General features: G+C 34.4%; 5 protein-coding genes across 5 annotated transcripts; 3 read left to right on the top strand and 2 right to left on the bottom strand.

Annotated features, from left to right (window-relative positions):
• Nucleotides 1–1,666: 1,666 nt before the first annotated feature.
• Nucleotides 1,667–3,744, top strand: LOC121794170 (protein NODULATION SIGNALING PATHWAY 1-like). Its single transcript, XM_042192216.1, has one exon. It carries the CDS (start codon nucleotides 1,870–1,872, stop codon nucleotides 3,490–3,492), a length of 1,623 nt encoding a protein of 540 aa, XP_042048150.1. The 5' UTR covers nucleotides 1,667–1,869; the 3' UTR covers nucleotides 3,493–3,744.
• Nucleotides 3,637–6,747, bottom strand: LOC121794171 (E3 ubiquitin-protein ligase SPL2-like). The gene is made up of 6 exons (XM_042192217.1): nucleotides 6,233–6,747; nucleotides 5,967–6,068; nucleotides 5,293–5,463; nucleotides 5,079–5,200; nucleotides 4,493–4,612; nucleotides 3,637–4,098 (listed from the first exon to the last, which is right to left on the bottom strand). Exons 1-6 carry the CDS (start codon nucleotides 6,629–6,631, stop codon nucleotides 3,801–3,803), a joined length of 1,212 nt encoding a protein of 403 aa, XP_042048151.1. The 5' UTR covers nucleotides 6,632–6,747; the 3' UTR covers nucleotides 3,637–3,800.
• Nucleotides 6,748–7,439: 692 nt separating this feature from the next.
• On the bottom strand, nucleotides 7,440–10,687 carry LOC121793466 (2-hydroxy-6-oxononadienedioate/2-hydroxy-6-oxononatrienedioate hydrolase-like). Its single transcript, XM_042191477.1, has 5 exons — nucleotides 10,306–10,687; nucleotides 9,406–9,822; nucleotides 8,223–8,315; nucleotides 8,078–8,145; nucleotides 7,440–7,988 (listed from the first exon to the last, which is right to left on the bottom strand). Exons 1-5 carry the CDS (start codon nucleotides 10,609–10,611, stop codon nucleotides 7,877–7,879), a joined length of 996 nt encoding a protein of 331 aa, XP_042047411.1. The 5' UTR covers nucleotides 10,612–10,687; the 3' UTR covers nucleotides 7,440–7,876.
• A 2,706-nt stretch (nucleotides 10,688–13,393) lies between these two features.
• LOC121795271 (two-component response regulator ARR14-like) lies at nucleotides 13,394–14,392 on the top strand. The gene is made up of 3 exons (XM_042193775.1): nucleotides 13,394–13,814; nucleotides 13,932–14,008; nucleotides 14,117–14,392. The coding sequence occupies exons 1-3, from the start codon at nucleotides 13,394–13,396 to the stop codon at nucleotides 14,390–14,392; spliced, it is 774 nt and encodes a 257-aa protein (XP_042049709.1).
• Nucleotides 14,393–16,354: 1,962 nt separating this feature from the next.
• LOC121795269 (two-component response regulator ARR14-like) lies at nucleotides 16,355–17,575 on the top strand. Its single transcript, XM_042193769.1, has 3 exons — nucleotides 16,355–16,763; nucleotides 16,866–16,942; nucleotides 17,141–17,575. The coding sequence occupies exons 1-3, from the start codon at nucleotides 16,355–16,357 to the stop codon at nucleotides 17,573–17,575; spliced, it is 921 nt and encodes a 306-aa protein (XP_042049703.1).
• The last annotated feature ends 7,698 nt before the right edge of the window (nucleotides 17,576–25,273 follow it).

Raw genomic sequence — 25,273 nt, 5'->3', positions numbered from 1 at the left:
GAACAAAGGGATTGTCAAGAACGACAGTGAGCCACCGCAAGTGCTCGTTGGGGTATATGATGAGAAGATTGGTGAAAAGGAGGAGACATTGCTAGAAGATAAAGAGGGGGATGGTTCTATTGGTGAAGTGGAGAAGATAATCGCCTCACTCAATGTTGTTCAAGTGTCATCCAAAAATGTTGTTGGAAATTGTTGGGGCAAGAAAGGAGATGGTGCTTACACCGATTTGCCCGTAATTGCTTGTGTCTATGTGGATTTGATTGTCGGTGATGTTCCAAGTATGAATCATCGATCAACATCGCTCGACAAAGATGCAAGGTTGATCCCTCCGAGTAATGACATGCCATGCTTGGGCATTCTGGGAGTCATGGACAAGCTTTTCGATTTGGCAAGGAATTTTTCCGACAAAGTTGGGTCTCCTTTGTTGATTTTTTATGGAAGTGAAGAAGGGAGACGTTCATCTGTTCGGTGTGTGTTTGATCCAGGAGGAGTTGCCTCGCCGAAGCTTCTGCTTTCAACTCTCCTTTTTGCTTCGTGGTTCCCACCTTGAGGACAAGGTGGATTTTAACCGTGGGGGAGTTGATACGAACCTCTATTATTATTATTATTTAGTTTAGATATTATAGGGATTTAGCATATCTTTTTTCTATATCTTTGTTTTCTTATTCATTAAGTCAGTAGCATTATAAATAGGATAGACTGTTATCTTTTTTATTCATTCAATCAATATATGAAATTATCATTCTTTTGGCTCAATTGAGTAGCAAACAAGAAACATCTCCTAAGGTTGCCGACGAGGCTGATCTCGCGCTCAACCGCTCCTTTTTTTGCCGTCCAAGTCACGACCCAACGTTGGGCGCTCGACAACGACGACATCTCGTTTCTTGATTTTGTGTGGAAATCGACGTTAAGGAGGACGGTCCTTAACAACATGTTATTACAGACATACATAGTTCTATGACTGAATGAATCGTATAGACTTATAAAATGGATATATTTGTACAAATTATATGTTTCGTCACTGCTTTGTGAAAAATCGTTAGGTATAAATATCTTAGATACCTGTGACTCGATTGGAATTGATTCAACAATTGGATTATTGGAGTTATTGGGTTATTAGTCTAAGATTTTGCTTTTATCTATTCAGTTTGTGCTCTTAAAGAAAGAGGAATTCTGAAAGCACAGTGTATAGTAAATGAGAATACATATTTAGTTAAATGAGAATACATATTTGGCCGTCGAAATTGTAACGGGCCGGGCCGGGCTGGGTCGGGTTGCCTTCCATATTTGACACGTACAACCACAGCTGACTAGAGCTCTTATTAATAAACCGAATTATTCTTAGCTAACAATTTAGTTGTTTACAAGTCAATTTGAATCCAAATAAAAACAAATCTCTACTAATAAAGAATCACATTTTCATTACATTATCTTCATAGATTAAATCAAAAGTCTCAAAGAGTATGCCGTCTATTGAAAAATTCAAACCCAACCCCACACCAATTTCCCAAGAATTTCAAATTCTTACAAACTCAACAACTATGACGAATATGATTAATAAAATACTACTCTTTTACTTATGACTAATCACCATCAAGAAAAGCTTAATAAAAACATCACAACATCCAAAATAACAGCACACCCTAAAATTTGAATATTCCTCGATTTGTCTCATTCCCAAATAGACTAATTCTTGTTGTATTATTTAACACATGATATAACGTAACAACACACCGCCCCATGATGCTTGTGATTCCTATCTTAGGCCTCTTTCTCATCAAATGAAATTATCAACAACTTAAAACACATTTTTGATTTGGCTGCTCTCCCCCTTTTTTCTTTGGTAAAGAGATAATAGCTAATTAAATCATGACGATTGACGGATCGGAGACTGGCCCGCCTCCCGACCACGTCGTCGGATGGATCGAGGATTCGATCTCGTACTTTCCGACGATCTTCGACGATCCCTACGAGGGCGGAGACTTCAGCGGCGACTCATGGTGGGATCAAAGCCAGAGTCTTGAACAGCTGATCAATGGTAGCTTCAACACTCCTGTTGTCGCGGCCGCGGCCAGCACGGCCCCGACTCCAGCAGACTCGGTAGTTTCCGACCGGTCGATGTCCATAGATTTGAGCAAGAAGAGGAAGTTGACACCTGACGGCTCGAGCCCGAAGACGGCCCGGAAGAGCACGAGCCGTCAAGGGCACGAGGCCGGCACGGAGGTGGCGGCCGGGCCGAGAAAACCGGCGGTGAATAAGAAAGGAGGCAAGTCGGGAGGGAACGGCGGCGGCAGCAACGGCAACAACAAGGAAGGGAGGTGGGCGGAGCAGCTGCTCAACCCGTGCGCCGCCGCCATCACCGGCCGGAATCCGTCCCGCGTGCAGCACTTCTTGTACGTGCTGCATGACCTCGCCTCCCTCAACGGCGACGCCAACCACCGGCTGGCGCACCACGGCCTTCAGGCGATCACGCACCACCTCGCCGGCGGTGCCAGCGCCGGCAGCTTCTCGTCGTCGGCCGGAAACACTTTCGCATCTAGCAATCCCATATTCTTTAGAAACTCCCTGATCAAATTCAACGACATCAACCCATGGTTTCGAATCCCAAACAATGTTGCAAACACCTCAATACTTCAAATTCTTGGCGAGCAGCATCAACCAACCAATCTCCACATTCTTGACATTGGAGTCTCACATGGCCTCCAATGGCCTACTCTCCTCGAAGAACTGACTCGTCGCGCAGGCGGGCCACCCCCATTAGTCCGCCTCACGGTGGTCCCTCTGCCCCCAACCGACGACGAGTCAAGAAACGTCACCCCCTTCGCTCATGCCCCTCACAACTACGATTTCGCCTCCAAACTCCTCACCTTCGCCAAGGACATGAATGTGAACCTGCAGATCAACAAAATGGACAGCTCCCACCTCCAAAATCTCAACTCACAAGCCATCAACTCTACCAGAGACGAAACACTAATCGTCTGCGCACAGTTCCGGCTGCACAACCTCAGCCACAGCGCCCCTGACGACAGAACAGAGTTTCTGAGAGTGCTAAGAAGCCTGCAGCCAAAGGGAGTAATATTGAGTGAAAACAACACAGACTGCAGCTGCAATACCTGTGGAGATTTCACAACAGCCTTCTCAAGGAGGGTGGATTACCTGTGGAGGTTCTTGGACTCGACCAGCATCGCGTACAAAGGCCGCGAGAGCGACGAGAGGCGCATGATCGAAGCAGAAGCAGCCAAGGTGCTGGTGAATGTGGGGGAGATGAATGAGAGGAAAGAGAAATGGTGTGAGAGAATGAAAAATGCAGGATTTAAAGGAGAGGTGTTGGGAGAAGAGACCATTGATGGAGCCAGAGCCTTGCTGAGGAAGTACGACAGCAACTGGGAGATTCGGGTCGATGAGAAAGACGGCTGTGTCGGGCTGTGGTTGAAGGGACAGCCGGTGTCCTTCTGCTCACTGTGGAAGATGGATGTGAGAGTGAAGGAGTGATTGACATAGTTGTGAAGAAATGGTTTTTGACCTCTGTTTTCTTGAATGAATTTTAATCTCTTTTTGTAGTCCTGTCACCTCTGGTTCCTGTCCCCACACTCTTCAAAAGCATCTCAATTAAAGGAAACGAAAAAGAAACAAGAATGAAGGAGAAGATGGATCGAATAAGATACCACAAAATTTAGTATATATACAAATGTATTGTCACATTCTCAATACTTTCTAATGAATCTACGGTTAGTACAAAATAAATATCAAACAGATGTAATTTATCTCTATGCTAAATCTGGCAGGCATCTTGAGTACTCTCAGGAGTCGTAAATTCTCACTGAGCTCCGGATTGTCTGTCTGCATAGGGGACATTTCGGAGATATCTCACGCTCGATAGAGAGCGCACAACGCTGACAGCAGACCAAATGTCCACAGGGGACAAAGGCAGAGCGCCGTCTTCTCATGAGGCAAATGACACAGAGCTCTCCATCGGGAATTTCTTCAGCTTCTTCATCCAAGACTTCATCGTTCAAAGATTCAGTGCCAGTGATAGTAGAGTTATTTTGCTGCTGAGTTCGCCGCTGGCTTCTCCACTGTTTATACTTGGTCCAGTTCCTACACAAAGTCAGTGTGAAGACATAACAATAACAATATGCAAATTAGCGTTGTAATTCGAGTGAAAATTCCATAGAAACAAATAGAGATGGAGTTAATTGAAGTTCAGATAAGCTAGGGGCTAAAATCTTATTCTGATAAAAGGTGGATATTTTAAGATCCCACAGAAACTGGTTCGTGTCTAAAACATGTACTATTTCAACATAAAAGTTAGGAAAAATGAGAAGCTTTTCTGATCGACCATGAGAGAGAGTATAATTCCCTCAAAAGCTAGTTTTCAAGGCAAACAAAGAGATCTTCATTTGGGATAAAATTACCAAGTTAATAGAAGTATTTCTATAACGCCAACTCTTTGTAGATTAAAACCTAATCTGACATGTTTAGAGAAGCATACCTTACAACAGAATAGCCCAGGATACCTATAGCAATGGTTCCAAATACAAGTCCACTCCACATTAACACTTTTGTCTTGAAGGAAAGATCTACCACGAGTTGATCTTTAGTCAAAGCAGACCTACAGATAGAGCACAAGATTGGTCAATTTCTAAAACATCTCTTGTTGAGGAAGAAATTTTACCACTAGAGGCTACACTTAATGTAGAATTACAAGTTGCAGAGCATTCCTGTTTGATACTTTGCCTGAATAAAAAAATGGTCTTAAATAGCAGCAGGAATGTCAAGAATATTGCTTTGAATACTGTCAAAGGTAACAAAACGAAGAAATCATGCAACAGTTCTCACACAGCACCTCGAATATAATACACAACTCAGAATATAGGGATACCCCCCCCCCAAAAAAAAAAAAACTGTACACAATAAGGCCATAGGCCCATAAAGATTAATCTGGAACCTAGAAAAATACACAAAGAAGACAAACATGGTGGTACAGTTAGTCATAGGATAAAGTGAATATATCATGATCTAGCAGGCTAACACATAACGCATAATCAATGGATGTTTTAAGAGACAAATCCACATACAGGAAACAAGGAAGATCCTTGGAGGCTTTTATCTCAAAAGCCCCATTGTTTAGACTGCAGATTCCAACAGCAGTTATATCCTTCCCAAGAGGGAGAATTTTTTCCTCATAGAGCATTCCAACCTGAGGGTAAATTATTTTTGTAAGTATGAAAAAATAAAGAACAGCATAAAACAATTTTTATCACAAAAAAGTATAGATAATATGAAACTCACAGGATATTCAAGACCACAAATTGCCTGCAGGAAAGTTAAAGGAGTAGCACTAATAGGCTGCAAGTGCTGATAAACTGTTGTTAGAGGTAGCGGGTGATTTGATCCTTCCATGTTCACAACAACATAATCAGAGTGCGGCCATTTCGTGCCTTCAACAAGAATGAAAGGTACCTGAGGGAAAATATCCAATGCATATGTCATTGAAGACCAACCTCAATATCATAGTTGCAGAAACAAAAAATATTCTCTATGTCTAATCAGTCTAATCCAGTATCCAGTTACCCACTAGAGTGGAGCTATAGAGATGGATCTCTTGCCAAATAAAACATGTTATTCCGAGACGAAGCAGAATGTAAGTGGCTCTTAGTCACTTTATGCATGATGTTCTAATGACCAAGCCATAGAATCCAATTTTTCAGAACATTGCATATGCAGGCAATCTGACTAGTTAGAAGCTTAGTACAGCAAAACCATCTAATGCTTGACAATATATAGCAAATCAAAGCAGTTAAGGAGCGAGAGAAGACCAATGCATTTAGAAAGTAGAAGACAACTAAATGATTTGACGAATAATTCTGAACTTATAAAATGTGTAGCAACAAGCAAAGGCAGATAAAACAGGACATAATACCACAACTGCAAGCAAATGAATTATTGAAGATATAGCAAATTACCATCCTCGTAGAAGATGTCTCATGCTCTTTCAAGGATCCAGAAATCATATTGCGCAGGTCAGCAGTCCATCCAAAAACCCCCTTCCACTCATTGTATATACACTTCAAGGGGCAATTCAAAAGAGAAAACATTAATTCAACAAACATGATTTAGAGATTACTAGTAAAGCATCATCACTTCGTGCCTACTCAATCAGTAAAAGTAGAAATGCTGAATTTTAGAATAAATTTCTCTAAAAAATAGGCTAATAAAGTAAATAACATACAGTTTGAGTTCTCTGCAAAATCACCCCCTTTTCACCAGAAGCCTTCGAAGCGACTAAATTACTCCCCATCAAGGCCTTCCAATTCGCCTTCTCCGTGGCCGATTTCACCTCCACACTACCCCTAACGATGACCAATCTCCCGCCCCCATTCGAGCTGGATGACTCTCCGCCGTCAGAATCCGAGCTACTAGAATCGTCGCCTTCGGTGAGAATCGACCGGAGATCGGACGGCTGAACCTCCGGCGCGTCGCGAATTTTCCGTAGGGCGGATGCAGTGCCCGCGTATTTGCGGATGCTGCGATACGCCACGTAGGTGACGCCGAAGCCAAACAAGGCGCCGTCCGCCGCCATCATCATCTGCGCCAGGACCGCCGCCGTCGCGCGGTCGTGAATCGACATCTCTTCCGCCGCTGATTGACTGCTCGGAATTTCTTCTCCGGTTTGCTCTGTGTTGTGAATTTGTCGCCTATTTCTTCCCCCCGCGTAAAAAAAGGTTTTGTTTTTGCTCAGCAATTTTCATTTTAATTCCTTTTTTAAAAAAAGTATTCTTATCGTATATCTAAGTATTGTGTTATAGGTAAAGAATTATCATAATATTAATTTGTTATAAATGTAATAAAGTAATAAAAGTATTTACAGCAACTCTCAAGTGAATTCAAAACATAAATTTCGTACCACGTATTGCTAATGCCAAATAAATTATAAGTACTCTCTTAATCTATAAAAAATATTTTTTTTCATTTGGTACTTCCATATTAATTAATTTATAATAATTAATCGTCAAGTTATTTTTTCTAACTCTGACTTTCTTATTTTACGTTCTTGACATATGACCCTTTCTATCTACCACTAGAGAATTGTTTTTACCCCTAAAAAATTGAGTATTTATTCAGGAGACACAGTCAAAATTGGGCTGCGCCGGAAATCTGCCGTCTGTATATAGGGGCCCTATTAATTTTGTTTGGATAGAATTAATTTTGCATTAATTGACTTTATTACAGATAGAGACCAGATAAATGAAATATACACCTATTACCGTACACAACCTGAAAATCATTAATCAAATAGTAGTAATTAAAATTATGCCACCTTAAGTCTCAAATTCAAGTTCTCTCAAATTCAAGTTCACCACTGTGACGCAATCTTAAGATTTAAATTCATTTTTGCCTATAAAATAATTATATCATAGTGTATTTTATTCTGATAATAGAAATAAGTGACTTTAATAAACCTTGGGTCCTTTAAACTTACAAAGTACTGTAGTAAATACAATAAAAAAGCATACCAATAATTCTCAGATGATCCCTATAGTTTTTAAACCCGTATAATCACAGATGAAAAATAAAACGAGTTTTATGGAGTAGTAGATAATTTTAGAATTCATGGCAGCTGCTAGTTTCCACAAAATCATGCAATACAACTATTATACAAATTCTACAAGCCACTTTTTTGAACCAGGACAACTAGCAACAGCCTTACAAACAACACTACAGCTGCTTTTGAGACACAGACACCCACACACGGCCCGTGTACTATGCCTATGATCCGAGATTGCCCGGGCATCTATAATCGAGCAAAAACGCCTTCTAAAGAACATTTTATCGTGTATTTCAACCATATGAAGATAAACCTGCTTGGTATGTATCACTCTAAGATGAATCCTTTTATCAGATCATTCAAGGAATCGGGAGAGTCGAAGTTTACTGCATGCCCTGCATCCCGGAGGATTTCCAGACTAGCTTTCGGGCCCAAGTTTCTGCATTAACAAAGATGAATATGTGATTTATGTTGGCTTTGCTAGACCTAAAGCATGGAGATTTACATTCAAGGCAAATAGTAACATACCTCTGCAACTCATAGGCGAAGTTTAAAGGGAAGATCTTATCCTTGTCGCCCCACACAAGCAATATTTCCTTCATAATCGCAGGATGTCATGATTTGTGAGAGCTCGATACGTATTATTGTAAATAAGATGAAATGTCAATAATACCTGACTAAGTGGTTGGACCTTGCATTTTTCACTATTGGCCAAGAGATGTTCTACCAGCTCTTGTTTCTCCTTCCTGTTAGTGTTGCACATTGTCTACCCAAAGAACGCAGTGTGTGAGAACGGAGTTCATGAATTGTGCTTGTTCAAATTCTAACACAATCATTTAGAAACACTGTAATGTATACATCACTAATACATGCTTCTCATAATCTCATTGATCAGGGACCAAGATAGAAACAAGTATAGCTGTAAAGTATTGATACAGGCTCGAAAATAGATGGCGCTCTAAGAGGCCAACACCCACTGATTTTGCAAGTTGTTTGCAACTTGGTAGAAATAATGATGCAGAAAAATCTAAGCTGACAAGTAATCCCCGTATATGTTAGTCACTTCATCCTGTCAACATCAATTTGATTAACAACAAGCACCGATTGTGACATGTTTAGATTGAACTCATAATTATTAGATAAACGTTAACTTTTGCTAATATTATAAGAAAGGTATAACTTATAAGCTACCACTTTCATGCTTGAGACCTTAGATGATAAAATAGATATTACTTCTAGCAATGTGTAACCAACTAGATCAAGAAAACAAAACCTAGGAGCATATCCGAAAAAGTTTCCTCTCCTCTGCTTATCTTTTTTTATCACCAACCACTGAGATAGAAAAGTCAATAACAATATCAACTTGCAACATCGTCATCAAATAGTCCACGACGACACTAAGACTGCAAGACAAGGACATCTACTGAAAGAGCAGCCAATTGTTGAACAAGCAATAGCCATAATTCAGATACTCACACCTACCTACATAATCAACTATTGAACCAACGTGTCACCTTATCATCATCAAATATGAAAGCATCTAAAGATAACCAGACTCAACATCTCAATTGTTGAACATGCAATAGCCATAATTCAGATATTCACACCTTACCTACATAATCAACGATTGATCCAACGTTCACCTTAACATCATCAACGTGAAAGCATCTAAAGATAACCAGACTCAATATCACAATCACCACACAACTAACTTAGCAGCATTAAAGATAATCATCATAGGCCAGCAAATGCAACAGTAACATCAAACATTAAAAGAGCTAACGCATTGTCAAACTGTAGAAGCAACACGCATCAAAAGAGCTGCACAACATTGAATTCCCATTTAGAGCACTCACATCAATAAACTCCTCGAGCACGAAATCCGGGGCCCACCGCAGCGGATTGGACTTATGGACAGAGAGCTCCACCAGCCGCTTCATCCCAACTGGCGTCCGAGGAAGGAGAAGATCCAATACATCAATCCCCACGTTTTTCATCTGTTCCCCTTTCTGGCTCTGTGTGCACCCGACCCCACTGCTCACAATCACTGCCTTCTCCACCAGCTCCGGGTGCATCTCAGCCATCCGGTAGCAAACGAATCCGCCGTAGCTGATTGCATATATCGAGCACCTCTCAACACCCAATCTCCTCAGTCCCGCTGCCACGCACTCCGCCTGAAATGCCTCGGTGCGGTTCGCGCGGTTCGAGTATGATTTCCCAAAGAAGAGGAGGTCTGGTATGTAGACGTTGAAGGATTCCGCTAGCGAGGCAACCTACAAAGATAGCCTAAAATCAAAATTCCAAAACAATTCCACTGCATTCAGATAAAAATCAGACGAAAAACGGAAGCCATTTCAGTCGACTGAATTCTACTTTACAAAATTGATACGAAAACCGAGATCGATTCACACTGTCACAACAAAATTAATGCAACCAAACCTGCTAGACAAATTTCGCTGCAATTCAGATGAAATCAGGCGAAATCGGAAGCAAATTCAGCTGAGTGAATCCTTACTTTAGCCTATCTACAATTTCCGTGAGATTAGATACATAAATAGAGATCGACGAACAACAAAACCAATGCAGCGAAGCCTGGTATACAAATTTCGCCGCAATTTTCAGATAAAATCAGGTGAAAATCGGAAGCAAATATCAGTCGAGTGAATTTCTACTTTAGCCTATCAACAATTCCGTGTGATTATACACATAAATCGAGATCGATTCACACTGTAACAACAAAAATCAATGCGGCCAACCTGGTAGACGAATTGCCACTTCGAGTTGCCGCCGTAGCCGTGGATCATCACCAGATTCGGCTTGTTGAATCGGCGGTGGGCTGGGGCGAGGAAATGCATGGTGGTCTGGTCGTCCAAATCGACTGTGCATTGGATCAGGTTGCATGCGAATTTGAAGTAGACGGAGAGGAACCACTCGGAGATTGGAGTGATGATCGGGAAGCGGCGGATTTTGGAGAAGGGAGAGAAGAGGTAGTGGGAGATGGTGGAGGCGAGGCTTATGTGGAAGGAGAGGATGTGGTGGAGGAAGAGGCGCAGACGCTCCATTGATGAAGGCGCTGAAGCTTCAGAGAATATTTTTCAGTTTGGCGAAACGAAATTTGGAGGTGGTGATGATTTTGGATTATAATAGTTGTATTTAAATTAAATTTGTTGAATTATGAATTTATATGAGTGGCGTGACCTGGAGTTTAGGCTTATTTGGAGGTTTTTAGCGTCTGGGTCCCACGGCATCATTTTTACTTTTCGTGCCATTATTTTCTTCTTTTAAGTTGTCGTTTTGAAAATGTATTTAATTCGATTATTTGTTAGTAGGTATACAAATTTTCTTTCTAAATTCCCTTAATTCAAATATATGAATTTGGAATTTTATTTATCTTCTTCCTAAATTTAATATTTGAATTTTCTTGTAATAAGCGGCCTAATTTTGGGGCGTCATCATTGATAAGTTTGAAATTCCAATACATTTAGGGCCCATAAATTAGTAAGATTTTTATCTCCAGTTTGACAACACAAGCCCATAACAAAGAAATGCCCAATGTAGCACTCTAAAATTTATTCATTTAATTTTTTCTCAATTCTCCACCATTTATAATAGTTAGTCACTTTAATTAGGTAATCAATAATTATAATCAACTAATTTAGACGTTACAAAGTATAAAACAAAGTATATAAATACATTGAAATTCATTCTTCAATGTTTAGACAAATTTATGCTTTCAGGAAAGATTAAAGTTTATTTTTGGTCTTAAATATATACTCGTTTTACAATTTTAGTCCAAAATATTAAGTTTGTTATTTTCGTGTCGTTAACTTTTTTTATTTAGTCCGTTTTTTGTTCAATTTTGACAAAGCCATGAGCCGTCAAATTGACAATTAACCCATTTTTTACCAGATTAGTAAAAAGATTATAAGTATATATACAGAATAATGAGGATAAGTCATACTTATTATGGAAATATTGAGCAATGTCAGGAATTGCATAATTACCAGATTGACAGTGCTATATTTTAAAATTAAATTAATATTTTCAAAAATTCACATCTATATTTAAGCCATTAGATCACCGAATCTAGTGACTAATAATCAAGATCACACAAATTAAGTGATCTCTCAACATATCCTAGTATTTTATTTTATAATAATAATAATAATAATAATAAATAATAAATAATAATAATAATGATAATAATATTATTTATGTTCAGAAGTAGTTAAATAAATATTAACTAAATCTTAATAAATTAATTAATTGAGTGGATCTATGCGAGAACATGCACAGAAAAACTTTTCACTTTATTTTCTCTTTATTTTTCTAATTTATCATCTCTAGTATTTTGTTTCCTATTTAGCCAACTAATTAAATATCATCAATTTTTTAACTTTTTTGCTAAAAAAATAAGTAACATGTAACTTAGGACAATGGAGTAATATTGTGAAATGAAGCAAAAGGTTATTTAAAATATTTCGCAATAATTTATAAAATATATTTAAATAATCCAACGACACTTATATAGACTCATGTCAAGTATGTTTGGTAGGGTAGATAACTCATCTAGAGATAGAATTCTATTTTTTGTTCATAAAATGTTATCCCTAGCTAAATTGATTGCATAAAAGTATACAACAATTATTTTAATTGTGGTTAATTATCAACTGATTTTTTTATAACTTTCAATTTGTACAAAAAATTCGAACTCATTTCTACTGAGGTCTTAATACATAAATACATATATGTATTTATCTTATTAAGTCTTGTTTTTTTCACATTTTATTTCAATATCAACTTATTTAAACTCTAATACATTTATTGTGCATCTTTGCAGATTTTATTGCATCAAATTAAGTGCAAATGAATTCATATCTATCGGTTATGCATGAAATTCATGTTCTATTTGTGGACCATGAATGGAATTATTTAGATACCACAAGCCTGCTAGAAGCATGCCAGTACAGAGGTAGATATATATTTTTTTTTTGCTTTTTTCAGTTCACACATATTGTTCAATTGTGGATATATAGTGTTGTGTTTAACTAGTCTTGGATTAAAAATGTTCGACATTGGAGTCATACCAGTCTTGTATATAATCAGTCTTGAGTAATTGAACACCACATTCGAATAACTAGTAGACACACTAAACACGAAGTAGGGGTTTTGATATTTTCCATTTTTTCGTGTATGGTTTTGTCGAATTTTTGGTACTACTCATCTCGAGTTTGAAAATATTCAACTAATTATCAAATTCACGAAATATATGAAAATTCACGAAAGCCCATTCAATAGTACTATTGTTTTTCAAACAAATGCAATTAGGATATCGTGAGAATCCTTAACAAATTACCTTTAATTTGATATAATCAGAAAAAATGAAAGAAATTCCCAATAACATGTCATGATTTTTTTTAGATAAATAATCTATTTATGTATATTTGATAGGCTTATCTCTGTCTATAATTAATTATTTGATACTCCTAAACATTGCATTTTCTTATATAAGTTCTAAATATTTTCAATAACTTAAATTTAAGTTCTTCTTTTTTATTTAATCCATCCTTTTTTTGTACTCCTATATTAGTTAGTCATGTGGATTTAGCTGGGGCTGCTATCTTAATGTTATCAAATGGAAAGACGAAAATTGATTTGATCATAACAAATATCAACACATCTGACGCATTCAAGATTCTTGAACTTGCAGTAACAAGGGAATACCAACAATTTGTAAGATTATTAATTTTCTCTAATTTTGGGGGCCTTTTAATTATTTCAATATTTATTTTTCACTAAGTATGCATGTAATTATTTAATTTTTAATCTTCTACACATCTAGTGATGTCGCCTGTCGATTACGACCCGAGCATGGCCGTGAGTGCGATTGACAACGGTGCGTTTCTCTACTTCAAGAGGCCAGCGAACCCCGAGATGCTAAGATACCTATGGCAGCACGTAGCGAGGGAGACCATGCATATGCGTGTGATGAGAGAGCGCGAAAGGCTGATGTCGGCCAGCTACATTACGCCTCCATGTGGCGTCGGGTTTGGGGACGTGGAAAACCCTAATAACAACTCGTTCGTGATGGATAATGGGAAGTGTAAAATGAACGATTACTATAACGAAAAATATGTTGAAAAGGAATACAACTTTGATAATAGTAGGATGAGCCAAGGAAAGGTCAAGAGAAAGATGTGTACGGAGTGGACTAAAGAGCTACACGAGAAATTTATAGATGCTATAAACCAATTAGGGGATGGAAGTAAGATTATTTTTTGTCTACATTAATTTAGTCATAGACAACATTTTGTATATGAATATTGTACATTGAAACTAGCTAACATTTACCTATAATAATTTCTTCAATTTTATAAAATAGGTATCTTTCCAAAGGAAATATTGGAGAAGATGAATGTGCCTGGACTAACAAGAATGCAAGTGGCAAGTCATCTTCAGGTTTGTTTCTCAACAACTTAATTATATCATACAATAAGTTATTATATATAAATTCAATGCCTAACAATATATTGAAAATATCTTAATATTTTGAAAATTATGTTTTAGAATTGTCGGAATGAGAACTGGCGATCGCCCGAAGAGCGAAAGTCAACCCCAGGGGCCAATCCCAAGTCGTCCGGTAGAGAAGGGTCAAGCCGCAAGCTGAGGCGGTTCGGGTCCATGCCTCGATTGAAGAAGGAAAAATCAGAAGACCGAGCCTACGATCATGGACCGAGAAGTGAAATGGAGTCTAAGGCTACTGAAACAGGGATGGCTAACCAGCCCATGTATAATAGTATGAGAAATGAAGCATTCCACCCTCATCCAGAATTATTGCACTAGACACACACTCTTCATCATCAATTGATATGAGTTTTCTAAATTAGATTAAGTATCTCATTAAGTAATTGATCATTCTTCAATTATGTATCCATAATTGTATTATTTAAGAAGTCGACCCACATAGAGATTTTAATTCTTTACTGCATATATGTTCCCTTAGTCCACCATTTAAAGTGTTATTTTGACTCAAAATGAGTTTTAAAAAGTTGTTTGACTTTGTGAAAAAAAAAAGTAAAGGGAGAAAGTGAGTGGAATGTGAGACTCATTTAATGTATTAATTTTATATTGGATTGTGAGTGTAAAAAGTTGATGGAATGTGGGGTTCGCATACTAAAAGCGGAATAAGGTAAGTGACTATATCGTTCTTTAAATGGTGGACGACAGAGAGATAGTATATGGAGTATTTATTGACTGTTTGAGGAGGTTATTTCTCAATAAAAAAGAAAAGGGGGGAATTAAGAAACTAAAATAGGAGAAAGTTAGTGAATGTATCTTATAAAAATAAAGTTATGTAACTAGGACTATATTATGACTTCCCACAACGAGTATCAATAAGTATATCAACCTAATATTTACTTATTAGAGTGCGATATTACAACAATATAGTCTTCAATATATTTTCCAGTTACCTTTTTATAGAAAAAATGATAATCAAACTTTAAGATTTTCAGCACCTTATTATATACTAATGGTAAGTATAATAATGTTGCATTTAAAAAAAACAATAATTTATTAAAACCAGCCGTGTGAAAACGAGTAGAAAATAAATAGATTAAATAACAAACAAATAATTAAACAATTTTAATAAGTTATTTGAAATCCAAAACACACTATAAATACCACCTTGTATCCATACTTTCTATTTGTACAAAAAAAAAATAGAACTCAGTTCTCTTGAGGTCTTAATACATATTTTCTTGCATAAGTTTCTTGTCTTTTTCACTTTTTATTTCAATATCACAACTTATACATTTTTCGTGCCTCTTTGCAGATTTTTGTTGAATTAAATTAAATTCAAAAACCCTACATCGAAATGACTTCATATCTTTCGGTACTTACGAATCAAATTCATGTTCTATTTCTGGACCATGAATTGAATTGTTTAAACACCGCAAGGCTGATGGAAGCATGCCAGTACAGAGGTAGATATATTTTTAATGTTTTAATTATTTATGTAAGTTCTATCGATATATTCATATATATGCGTTTTTTTATAGTTAAGTGAATATATATTTAAGGGGTCTCATCACGGTGAATTCGTACCTGAGACCTTTGATCGCTGAACTAGGTTTTTTGGTTATCCACAACGTGTCTGGTTCTATCAGAATCAACATCATCCTTTTTGCAAATTTTAAATCTTGCAAATTATTGATTTATAGGTTGCTATATAATGAAAAATAGTTTGCATTGGCGATGATCGTCCATTATCCTAAGAAAAAGATATCGGTAACAAATAAACAATTTTTAAATTGAGTTGTTTTTGGATCACACGCCTATATACATATGAAAATGAAAGTAGATCCAATAACATGTTATAAATTTTCGATATATAATGATTATTTTAATTTATAGTTTCTATAAATAATCTTGTATTTCACCTACAAAAATCTATTTAAGTACATTTATATGCTTAACTCTATCTATAATTATGTATTTGGAACCCATAAATATTTTCAATTAACTTCTTCTTATTGATTTTATCTTCTTTTTTTTTGGTACATTAGTTACTCATTTCCAATTAGCTAGCGATGCTATCTTGATGTTAACAAATGGAAATACGAAAATCGATTTGGTCATAGCAAATATCACCTCTCCTGATGTAATCAACCTTCTTCAACTTGCAGTAAGCATGGAAATACCAACAATTTGTAAGCTATTTAATTTTCTCCAAATTTGGACCTTTTCATTTCAATATTTATTTCAATTTATTTCTCTATTATTTCATGTTGTACACATCTAGTGATGTCGAACGATGACAATCCGAGGATGGCCGTGAGTGTGATTGAGAACGGGGCGTTTCTCTACATCAAGAGGCCAGCGAACCCCGAGTTGCTAAGATACCTATGGAAGCATGTGGCGAGGGAGAGCATGCGCGTGATGAGAGAGCGCGAAAGGCTGATTGCAGCCAGCTACATTACGCCTCCGTGTGGCACCGAATTTCGGGAAATGGAAAACCCTAACAACTTGTTCAATATGGATAAGGGGAAGCGTAAAAGAAACGATTCTTATAACGAAAAATACGTTGAAAACGAACACAACTTCGATAATAGTATGATGAGCCAAGGAAATGTGAAGAGAAAGATGTGTACCCACTGGACTAAAGAGCTACACGAGAAATTTGAGGAGGTTTGTTATCAACTAGGGGATGGAAGTAAGAATTTTTTCCTAACACTATAAATATAAAATTTTGAAACATGAATATTGCATACTATTGAAACTAGCTAACATTTATTTAATAATTGCTTCAATTTAGGTATATATCCAAAGGAGATAGCGGAGAAGATGAATGTAGCTGGCCTAGAAAAAAAGCACGTGGCGAGTCATCTTCAGGTTTGTTTTTCAATAGTTTAAACTTATAATAAGTTATATCTAAAATATTTAGACACTTCATTTTTTATTGCCTACTTGTTTTGCTTGATTTTTGAAATTAATTTTCTCTCGTACTATTAGATAAATATACTCGACCTTTTTTCATTTTTTATTAAAAGCTGATGGTTGTAAACCCTAATGTTTTAAAATTATTTTTAGAAAATTCGTCAAGCTCGCGGCAAAGAGCCAGAGTCATCTGATGGTAAGAGGTCCAGCCACAAGGAGAGACGGTTCGGGCGCATGCCCCAAATCATGCTGGAAAAATTAAAAGAGCGGGTCCACGATCATTCATCGAATAGTGAGATGGAGGGTAGGGTTACTGAAAGAAGGATGACTAACCAGTCATCCGATGGTGAGGGGTCAAGCCACAAGACAAGTCGGTTCGGGTCCATGCCCGAAATAATGAAGGACAAATCAAAAGGCTGGGTCGACGATCATGAATCGATAAGTGAAATGGCTAATGAAACAGGGATGGCTAACCAGCCCACATTTGATAATCTGCAACATGAAGCACTCTATGCAAATCTAGAAAATATTGCTCAAGACATTCACTTTTCTTCAAGCCACTTATCATTTGGTGATATTGAGTATTAGAGCTAGTAACTCAATAAAGTAATTGAGCATTATTCAATTATGTATCCATAATTGTATTGTTTAAACTTGAAGAAGTCGAACCACATAAATATAATAATTTTATTTCTTATACATTCTTTATTTCTTTATATAAATTAAGTCGTGCAATTACATTGTGACTAGCCACAACGTGTGTATTTGTAAATTCGAATAATAATTAATCAATTATCTTATTTAATGTTCAATCATATATCTTCCGAATAGTGATATACGACAACCACTAGCTAAATGTATAATTAGACAACACGAATTTGAAAACACGGAGTGAACCAGAACATCATTATAGTGAACTAAATATTTTACAGAGTAAATATTTCACTATAAATTATAGTGTACTAAATCGCTTTAATAGTGAACTAAAATTGTTCTTATAGTGAACTAAATTCGTGTTCTCTAGTTATGCATTTAAGATTAGTTATAATTTGATCATCTTCCTATATCGTTATATATTTCTACTTATTTGAGAAGATGATTTTACTCAAATAAGAGGTATAATTGTCACAAGGGGGTATTTTAGGTGCAACTAATTTTAGTTGGGAAACTAACAATAAGGACACTTTATGAAGCGTTAGTGGTATAATTAGACGTACAAATTAACATCCTTAATAGCATTAAAATGTGTACTTATCCGATTTTTTGTTGTAGTGAGATTTTAATTCTTTATTGCTTATATACTCCCTTCGTCCACCATTTAAAGAGCCCTTTTGATTCAGCGCGAGTTCAAAAAATTATTTAACTCTGTGAAAAAAAAAAAGTAAAGGGAGAAAGTGAGTAGAATGTGAGACTCATTTAAAGGATTAGTTTTATATTGGATTGCGAGCGTAAAAAAGTTAATGGAATGTAGGGTCCGCATACTAAAAGTGGAATAAAGTAAATTGTTCTATAAATCATGGACAAACCAAGATGAAGAAATGGTACTTTAAATGGTGAATAGAGGGAGTATTATTTATTGTCTGTTTGAGGAGGTTACTTCTCAATAAAAAAGAAAAGGGAGGAATTAAGAAATTAAAATTGGAGAAAGTTAGTGAATGTATCTAACAAAAATAAAGTAATGCAACTATATTATGACTTCCCATAACGAGTATCAATAATTATATCAACCTAATATTTACTGATATTACAATAATTATATATATCAACCTAATATTTACTGATATTATTACAATAATTATATAAACCTAATATTTACTGATATTACTGTGCGATATTACAACAATATAGTCTTCAATATATTTTTCCAGTTACCTTTTTAATAAAAAAATGATAATAAAACTTTAAGATTTTCAGCATCAAATTATATACTAATGGTAAGTATAATCATGTTGCATTTAAAAAAACAATAATTTATTTAAAGCAGCCGTGTGAAAACGAGTAGAAAATAAATAGATTAAAAAACAGGCAATTAATTAAACAATTTTAATACCACCTTGCATCCATACTTTTTATTTGTACAAGAAAAAAAAGAACTCAGTTCTCTTGAGGTCTTAATACTTTTATACTTTTGGTTTGCGTGTATCTTATTTAAATTTTCTTGCATAAGTTTGTTGTGTTTTTCACATTTTATTTCAATATCAACTTATTCAATCTCTAATACTACATTTTTCTTGCCTCTTTGCAGATTTTTGTTGCATCAAATTAAGTGGAAAAACACTAATTCGAAATGACTTCATATCCTTCGCTCCTTATGCATCAACTTCATGTTGTATTTGTGGACCATGAAAGGAATAGTTTAAACACCAAAAGCCTGATGGAATCATGCCTGTACAGAGGTAGATATATTTTATATAATATATATATAGTTTTAATTATGCAAACAGTGTCTCGTCACATTGGATTTGAACCCGAGATAGTGGGACTCTTGACATTAACCACTCTACCCTAGGCCAACATTGGATTTGAACCCGACATAGTGAGACTCTTGACATTAACCACTCTACCCTAGGCCAACACACGCACGCTGACACACACTAAAGATAGAACAATTGAAGAACATATATATGCTCTTCACACGCAAAAACAAAAAATTAAAAAGATAAAAGTGTTATTTATGTTTTAAATTAAGTTATTTTTGGATCACAGCCCTATGCATATTAAAACTAGTAAAATGAACGAAAGATCCAATAACATGTCATAATTTTTAGATATATAATGATTATTTTAATTAATAGTTTCCATAAATAATCTTGTATTTCACCATAAAATATTTATGTAAATTTAATTATGTCAATATCTATAATTATGTATATGAAAGTTGAAACCCCTAAACTTTACATTTTCTTTTGTAAGTTCTAAATATTTTCAACAGCATAAATTTATCATCTTCTTTTTCATTTAATTCTTTTTTTGGTATATTAGTTACACATGTCCAATTTGCTGCCGCTGCTATCCCAATGTTAACAAATGGAAAGACGAAAATCGATTTGATCATAGCAAATATCAGCTCACCTGACGTATTCAAGCTTTTTGAACAAGCAGTAAGCATGGGAATACCAACAATTTGTAAGCTAATTAATTTTCTCTAATTTTGGCCTCTTTTATTTCAATTTATTTTAATTAAGTATGCGTGTAGTAATTCTATATATGTTTCCTCTTGTACACAACTAGTGATGTCGAGCGTTGAGGACACGACGAGCTCGGCCACGTGGGCAATTGAGAACGGAGCGCTTCTCTACATCGAGAGGCCAACGAGCCTCGATATGCTGAGGTACCTATGGCAGCTCGTGGCGACGGAAACCATGCGTGTGTTGAGAGATGTGGAAGACCCTAACGACGTCGATAATAGTAGGATAAACAAAGAAAAGGTGAAGAGAAAGATGTGTACGGAGTGGACTAAAGAGCTACACGAGAAATTCGTGGATGCTGTAGAACAATTAGGGGATGGAAGTAAGATTTTATCCCCAAATGAGATATTGGAGAAGATGAATGTGCCTGGATTAACAAGAATGCAAGTTGCAAGTCATCTTCAGGTTTCTTTTCCAACAACTTATAACATACTACAATAAATTATAACTATTTAGACATTTCATTTCTATAGGTTACTATCTAAATTGTAAATTCATGACCTAACAAAATTCTATTATGTATATTATTATATCATGTTATTATGACCCATTTGTTTTACTTGTTTTTTAAAATTAGATTCTCTCTCTGATACTCTATGATAAATGCACTCAACAAAAATTATCTTATCTTTCTTGTTTTATTAAAAAATATTGTATGTGTTTACATTATTTGTGGTTTTAAACTTGTGACTTATTTAAATGCCCTAATATTTTCAAAATCAGATTTTAGAAATATCATAATCAGTGCTGGGGAACCCCTATACCAAAGTTATCGGGTTTTCTTTGTTGGTTCTTTCCCGAAATGCAAAAGATAGCCGAACCAAACCTAGGGTTTAGATACTATAAATAGGGAACTTCTGACCTTGTTATTATTATACAATTAAGAAATAACAAGGACCTTTATAATTTTTGCTTCTTTTTTATGTTTGCGCCAAAAACCTTAACACTCACGTCTCGCGGCAACAATAATTTATTGCTTATACATTCTTTAATGTTTGCACGGGGTGTGGGTTATTTCTCAATTAAAAAAAAGGAAAAGTTCAAAATAGAAAGTTAGCTGAATATATTTAATAAAAATAAAGGTATGCAATTACATTATGACTAGTCACAACGTGTGTCTTTGTAAATTTTATTAAAAAGAATAAGTAATATATTAATCATCTTATTTAATGTTCTATTATCTTTATAACATTATCTATTTCTACTGATTTGAGAAGATGATTCGACACAAATAAGAGGGTATAACAGTCATAAGTATACTTTTTAGGTGAATCAAATATTGTAAATAAATCGATTTTTATTTGAATCGTGACTATATAAGCCACATGTCCAAAGTAGTTGGTTCGAAGAATTTTACGAATGTACGTGACATTTGATAGATTAAATATGAATGACCTTATTACTCTTATTTAAAAGGGAGTGTTATCCATGAAGGTCAACCAAGCAAGAATAGAAAGAAACAAAGATAGAAGAAGATGAAACGAAGCACATGAATTAAAGGATCTCCCTTGCATATACTTTTTTGTATTTTGGATATTTATTTTCACCATCTTTTACATGTAATAATCTTCTATAAGAAGGAGTAATCTCTCTGTAAAATATACAATTCAATCCAATTAACTCAGTTTATACTTTATATCTATATTGAAGAGACGCTAGGCTTCACTTAGCAAAAATTTCAGTCATTTCATACCAAGTGGCATAATACTAATAAGTTTGCTCTGTCTCACCTAGGGACCGATCCAATGTATTGGTAGGTGGGGAATATGCCCTTCAAATTTTTCTACATACATATACATAAGGATGTAATCAAATGCAAACTTTAAATATTGTATAAACTTCAAACTTTAATTTTGCATCACTCTTCACGACAACAAGAAAATGATCATATTACAATACTTTGAATACTACTTTAGGATTTGATAGGTATGACTTTTTTTTCTTGTTTTATGGAGTATATATATAAAAGAATATTTCATCTTTCATCTTTTAGTTTTTATTTTATTAATTGTTTTAGATATTTCTTGATTTTTGACATGCTTCTAAAAAGATATTGAAAATTTAAATTAATTACTTAATATACTAAAAAAATTAAAGTTATAGTTATAATTTTAATTTGGCATTAAAAGTGATGCAATATGATTATTTTTGAATATGTGTAATATAATGAATTTATATATTATGAGGCCAGTATTGTACATGGAAGGCTAACACATCAATTAGTAATTTCCATTTTAAGATTATGCTATTTCTATAAAAAAAAATCATGGATTGTAATGAATCCAATTATGCTTCCATTTGTCAGAGAATTAGTGGTGTGACACACCAATTTATTATGTCACTTAGATATGGAAAAACTATGGAATTTTCGCTCAGCTTCACTTTTGATTTTTTATTTTAATAATCATATCAACCTAATATTTACTGAGATTGTACCTTTTCATATTACAACAATATGGTATTCAATATTTTTTTCAAATTTAGTACACCAGCTTTGAAGCTTTGAAATCCGATTGCAAATTATTAAACTATTGATTTGTTTTTATTTTTGCAATTAATTACTCCCTCCTTCAACAATGAAATTATTTAATTTAGTATAAAATAATATTGTTTCATTGCAAGACATGACATGATTTTGATTTTGGTTGACGTCCGATAATGTAAGCTATGTCAACATTGAAATGTTAATTTGTTGTAAAAATCATATTAAATTAACAGTTCTATCATCTATATACAGTTGGATTTCAAATATGTTAAGCAAAACTATAATTTGATGAAAGTTTATGCAAATTATCCCGTTACAAGGAAAGTTGAAAAAAGAATTGCGACTAATATCGTGAAATAGGTAAGCAAAAGTTGTTGCTTTGAAGGGTAACTATATAAAATTGTAAATTGCCGATAACAACAAGTAACCAAGCTCACGTTTCCTCGGAAAATATTGGATTTGATTATTGGATAATTGAGAAAAAATCAAATTTCATAATTTTTTAGCTAATATGGGCTAGAATGCTTATTTTCGTGATTGGTCTTAGAATTAGTAGCCCTTATTGAGTTGTTTCATTTATTTCATAACATCCCCAATAATTTATTCATTATCTGTTTCAAGTTTCATTTACTCTACCTCATAAATAAGAATCACATCCATTAAATAATTCTATTTATATTTTCATAAAATTTGAGTATCATTAGCTAATTTTTATTCGTTTGTCCTACAATTAACCTTTATGTACAGTCTAATAATCAATGTATCATATTCCTTTGTACACTCCAAAAAATGTATTTCTCAAATTGTTATCGACGAATACGTACCAATCATATATATTTCCACATCCATATGTTATAATTTTTTGAAGTCATAAGTAAGGGTGATGTGTAAAATGTTCTATATTAGAGAGACTTGAGAATTCACTTTATAATCTCGTTTTTTATTGTAATAATTATATCAAACCTAATATTTATTGAGATTACAAAAATGTAGTCTTTAATAGTAGTACTTTTTTCAGTTACCCTTTTATAAAAATAATGATAATCAAGTTTTAAGATTGTTAGCATCATAATATAGTTCTAACTTTTGATTTAGCAATTTGAAGAGACAAATTATAGTCCCATTCGTCTACAATTAAGTGATATACATATTCTTAATTGGAAATTTCATCTTTTTATACGGATTAAGTCTTTTTATTTCTCCTATTTTATTAGAGAAAGACCTTGGAACTCGTGTGTACGTGCATAGTGCGCTAGCTCGTCTTCACAATTAGAATAAATAATAATTATATAATTAGTTATGATTAGAATTAGCTAAATAAATATTAATTAAATCTTGAGAAATCAATTAATTTTTTTGCCTAAAATAAAAGTTTCATATAACTTCGGATAGGCAGAGTATTATTTTAAAAGGAATAAAATGTATATATAATTATTTAGCACTATTTTGTAGACTATAAATAACTAAAGACACTTATTTAGAATTGTGTCAAGAATTCAAAGATCAATTGATTAATTAGTAAAAGAACTTCAAGAGTTATATATGATATCTCTACATTTGGAAGAAATTAATTAACAAACATAGGTTATATATGATATCTCTACATTTGGAAGAAATTAAACATGCATAGGTATTTCTCATTTCTCAATTTTATGAATTTAGAACCTTTTATGTATTGGTTGCATGAGTATAAGAATTATTTTTTGAGGTTATCAACTGATTATTGGGAACTTTAAGTCTGATTTAATCTGTTTATCTTCCATATTATAAACAACAATTCCATGATAGTATAGGGAAAATTGGACATTGCAATCACATTCACTACAAAAAATGGACCTTTCTCGTGGTATTTGTCTTTAAATTTTCAAACTTTCGTCAAATTCTGATTTCGCACATCAGCTTTAAAATCCATCTTGAGAGTTTAAAATTTTGTAAGAAAATTATCATTTTTTCATATCTCTCAAAGCACCGGTCCTTAACTTGGACCTTTTTTAATTAAAATTTGGTAATTAGTAACAGAAATTTCAGTAATTAATTTAGTTTGAAGGTCTCATGTTTTACAAGGAAAGTTGAAAAAAAATGCGACTAATTGTCTAATATCGTGAAATAGGTAAGCCAAATTGTTGCATTAAAGGGTGACTATATAAAATAAAAGTTACTACTCCTATTATATAAAGGTAAGTATAATTATATAGCATTTACCCCTAAAAAAACAACGTTTTATTAAAAGCAGACGCGTGAAAAGATAAGAAAATTTGAGTTTTTTAACATATAGCATAACAAAAATCAAAACTATTTTTTTATTATTAAATAGGATAATTAATTTACATATTTACATATACATATTGTTCAAGTGCCTGTGAGAAGAAATGAAACTTTCACAAATGAAAAAAAAGAAGTAATAACTATACTAAAAAAACTAAAATTAATTAAACAAATTTAATCAGTTATTTGAAATCCACAACACACTATAAATACTAGGCCTTATACCCAAACTTTCAATTTGAACAAAAATAATAAAATCGAACTAGCTCAATTTTTTTGAGGTCTTTCTGGTTTGTGTTTTTCTTATTTTCTTGCATAAGTTTCTTGTTTTTTCACTTTTTTATTTCA

Source organism: Salvia splendens, chromosome 3 (assembly GCF_004379255.2).
Source record: "Salvia splendens isolate huo1 chromosome 3, SspV2, whole genome shotgun sequence".
NCBI classification, from domain to species: domain Eukaryota; kingdom Viridiplantae; phylum Streptophyta; class Magnoliopsida; order Lamiales; family Lamiaceae; genus Salvia; species Salvia splendens.
This window is presented reverse-complemented; position numbering and strand designations above follow the sequence as displayed.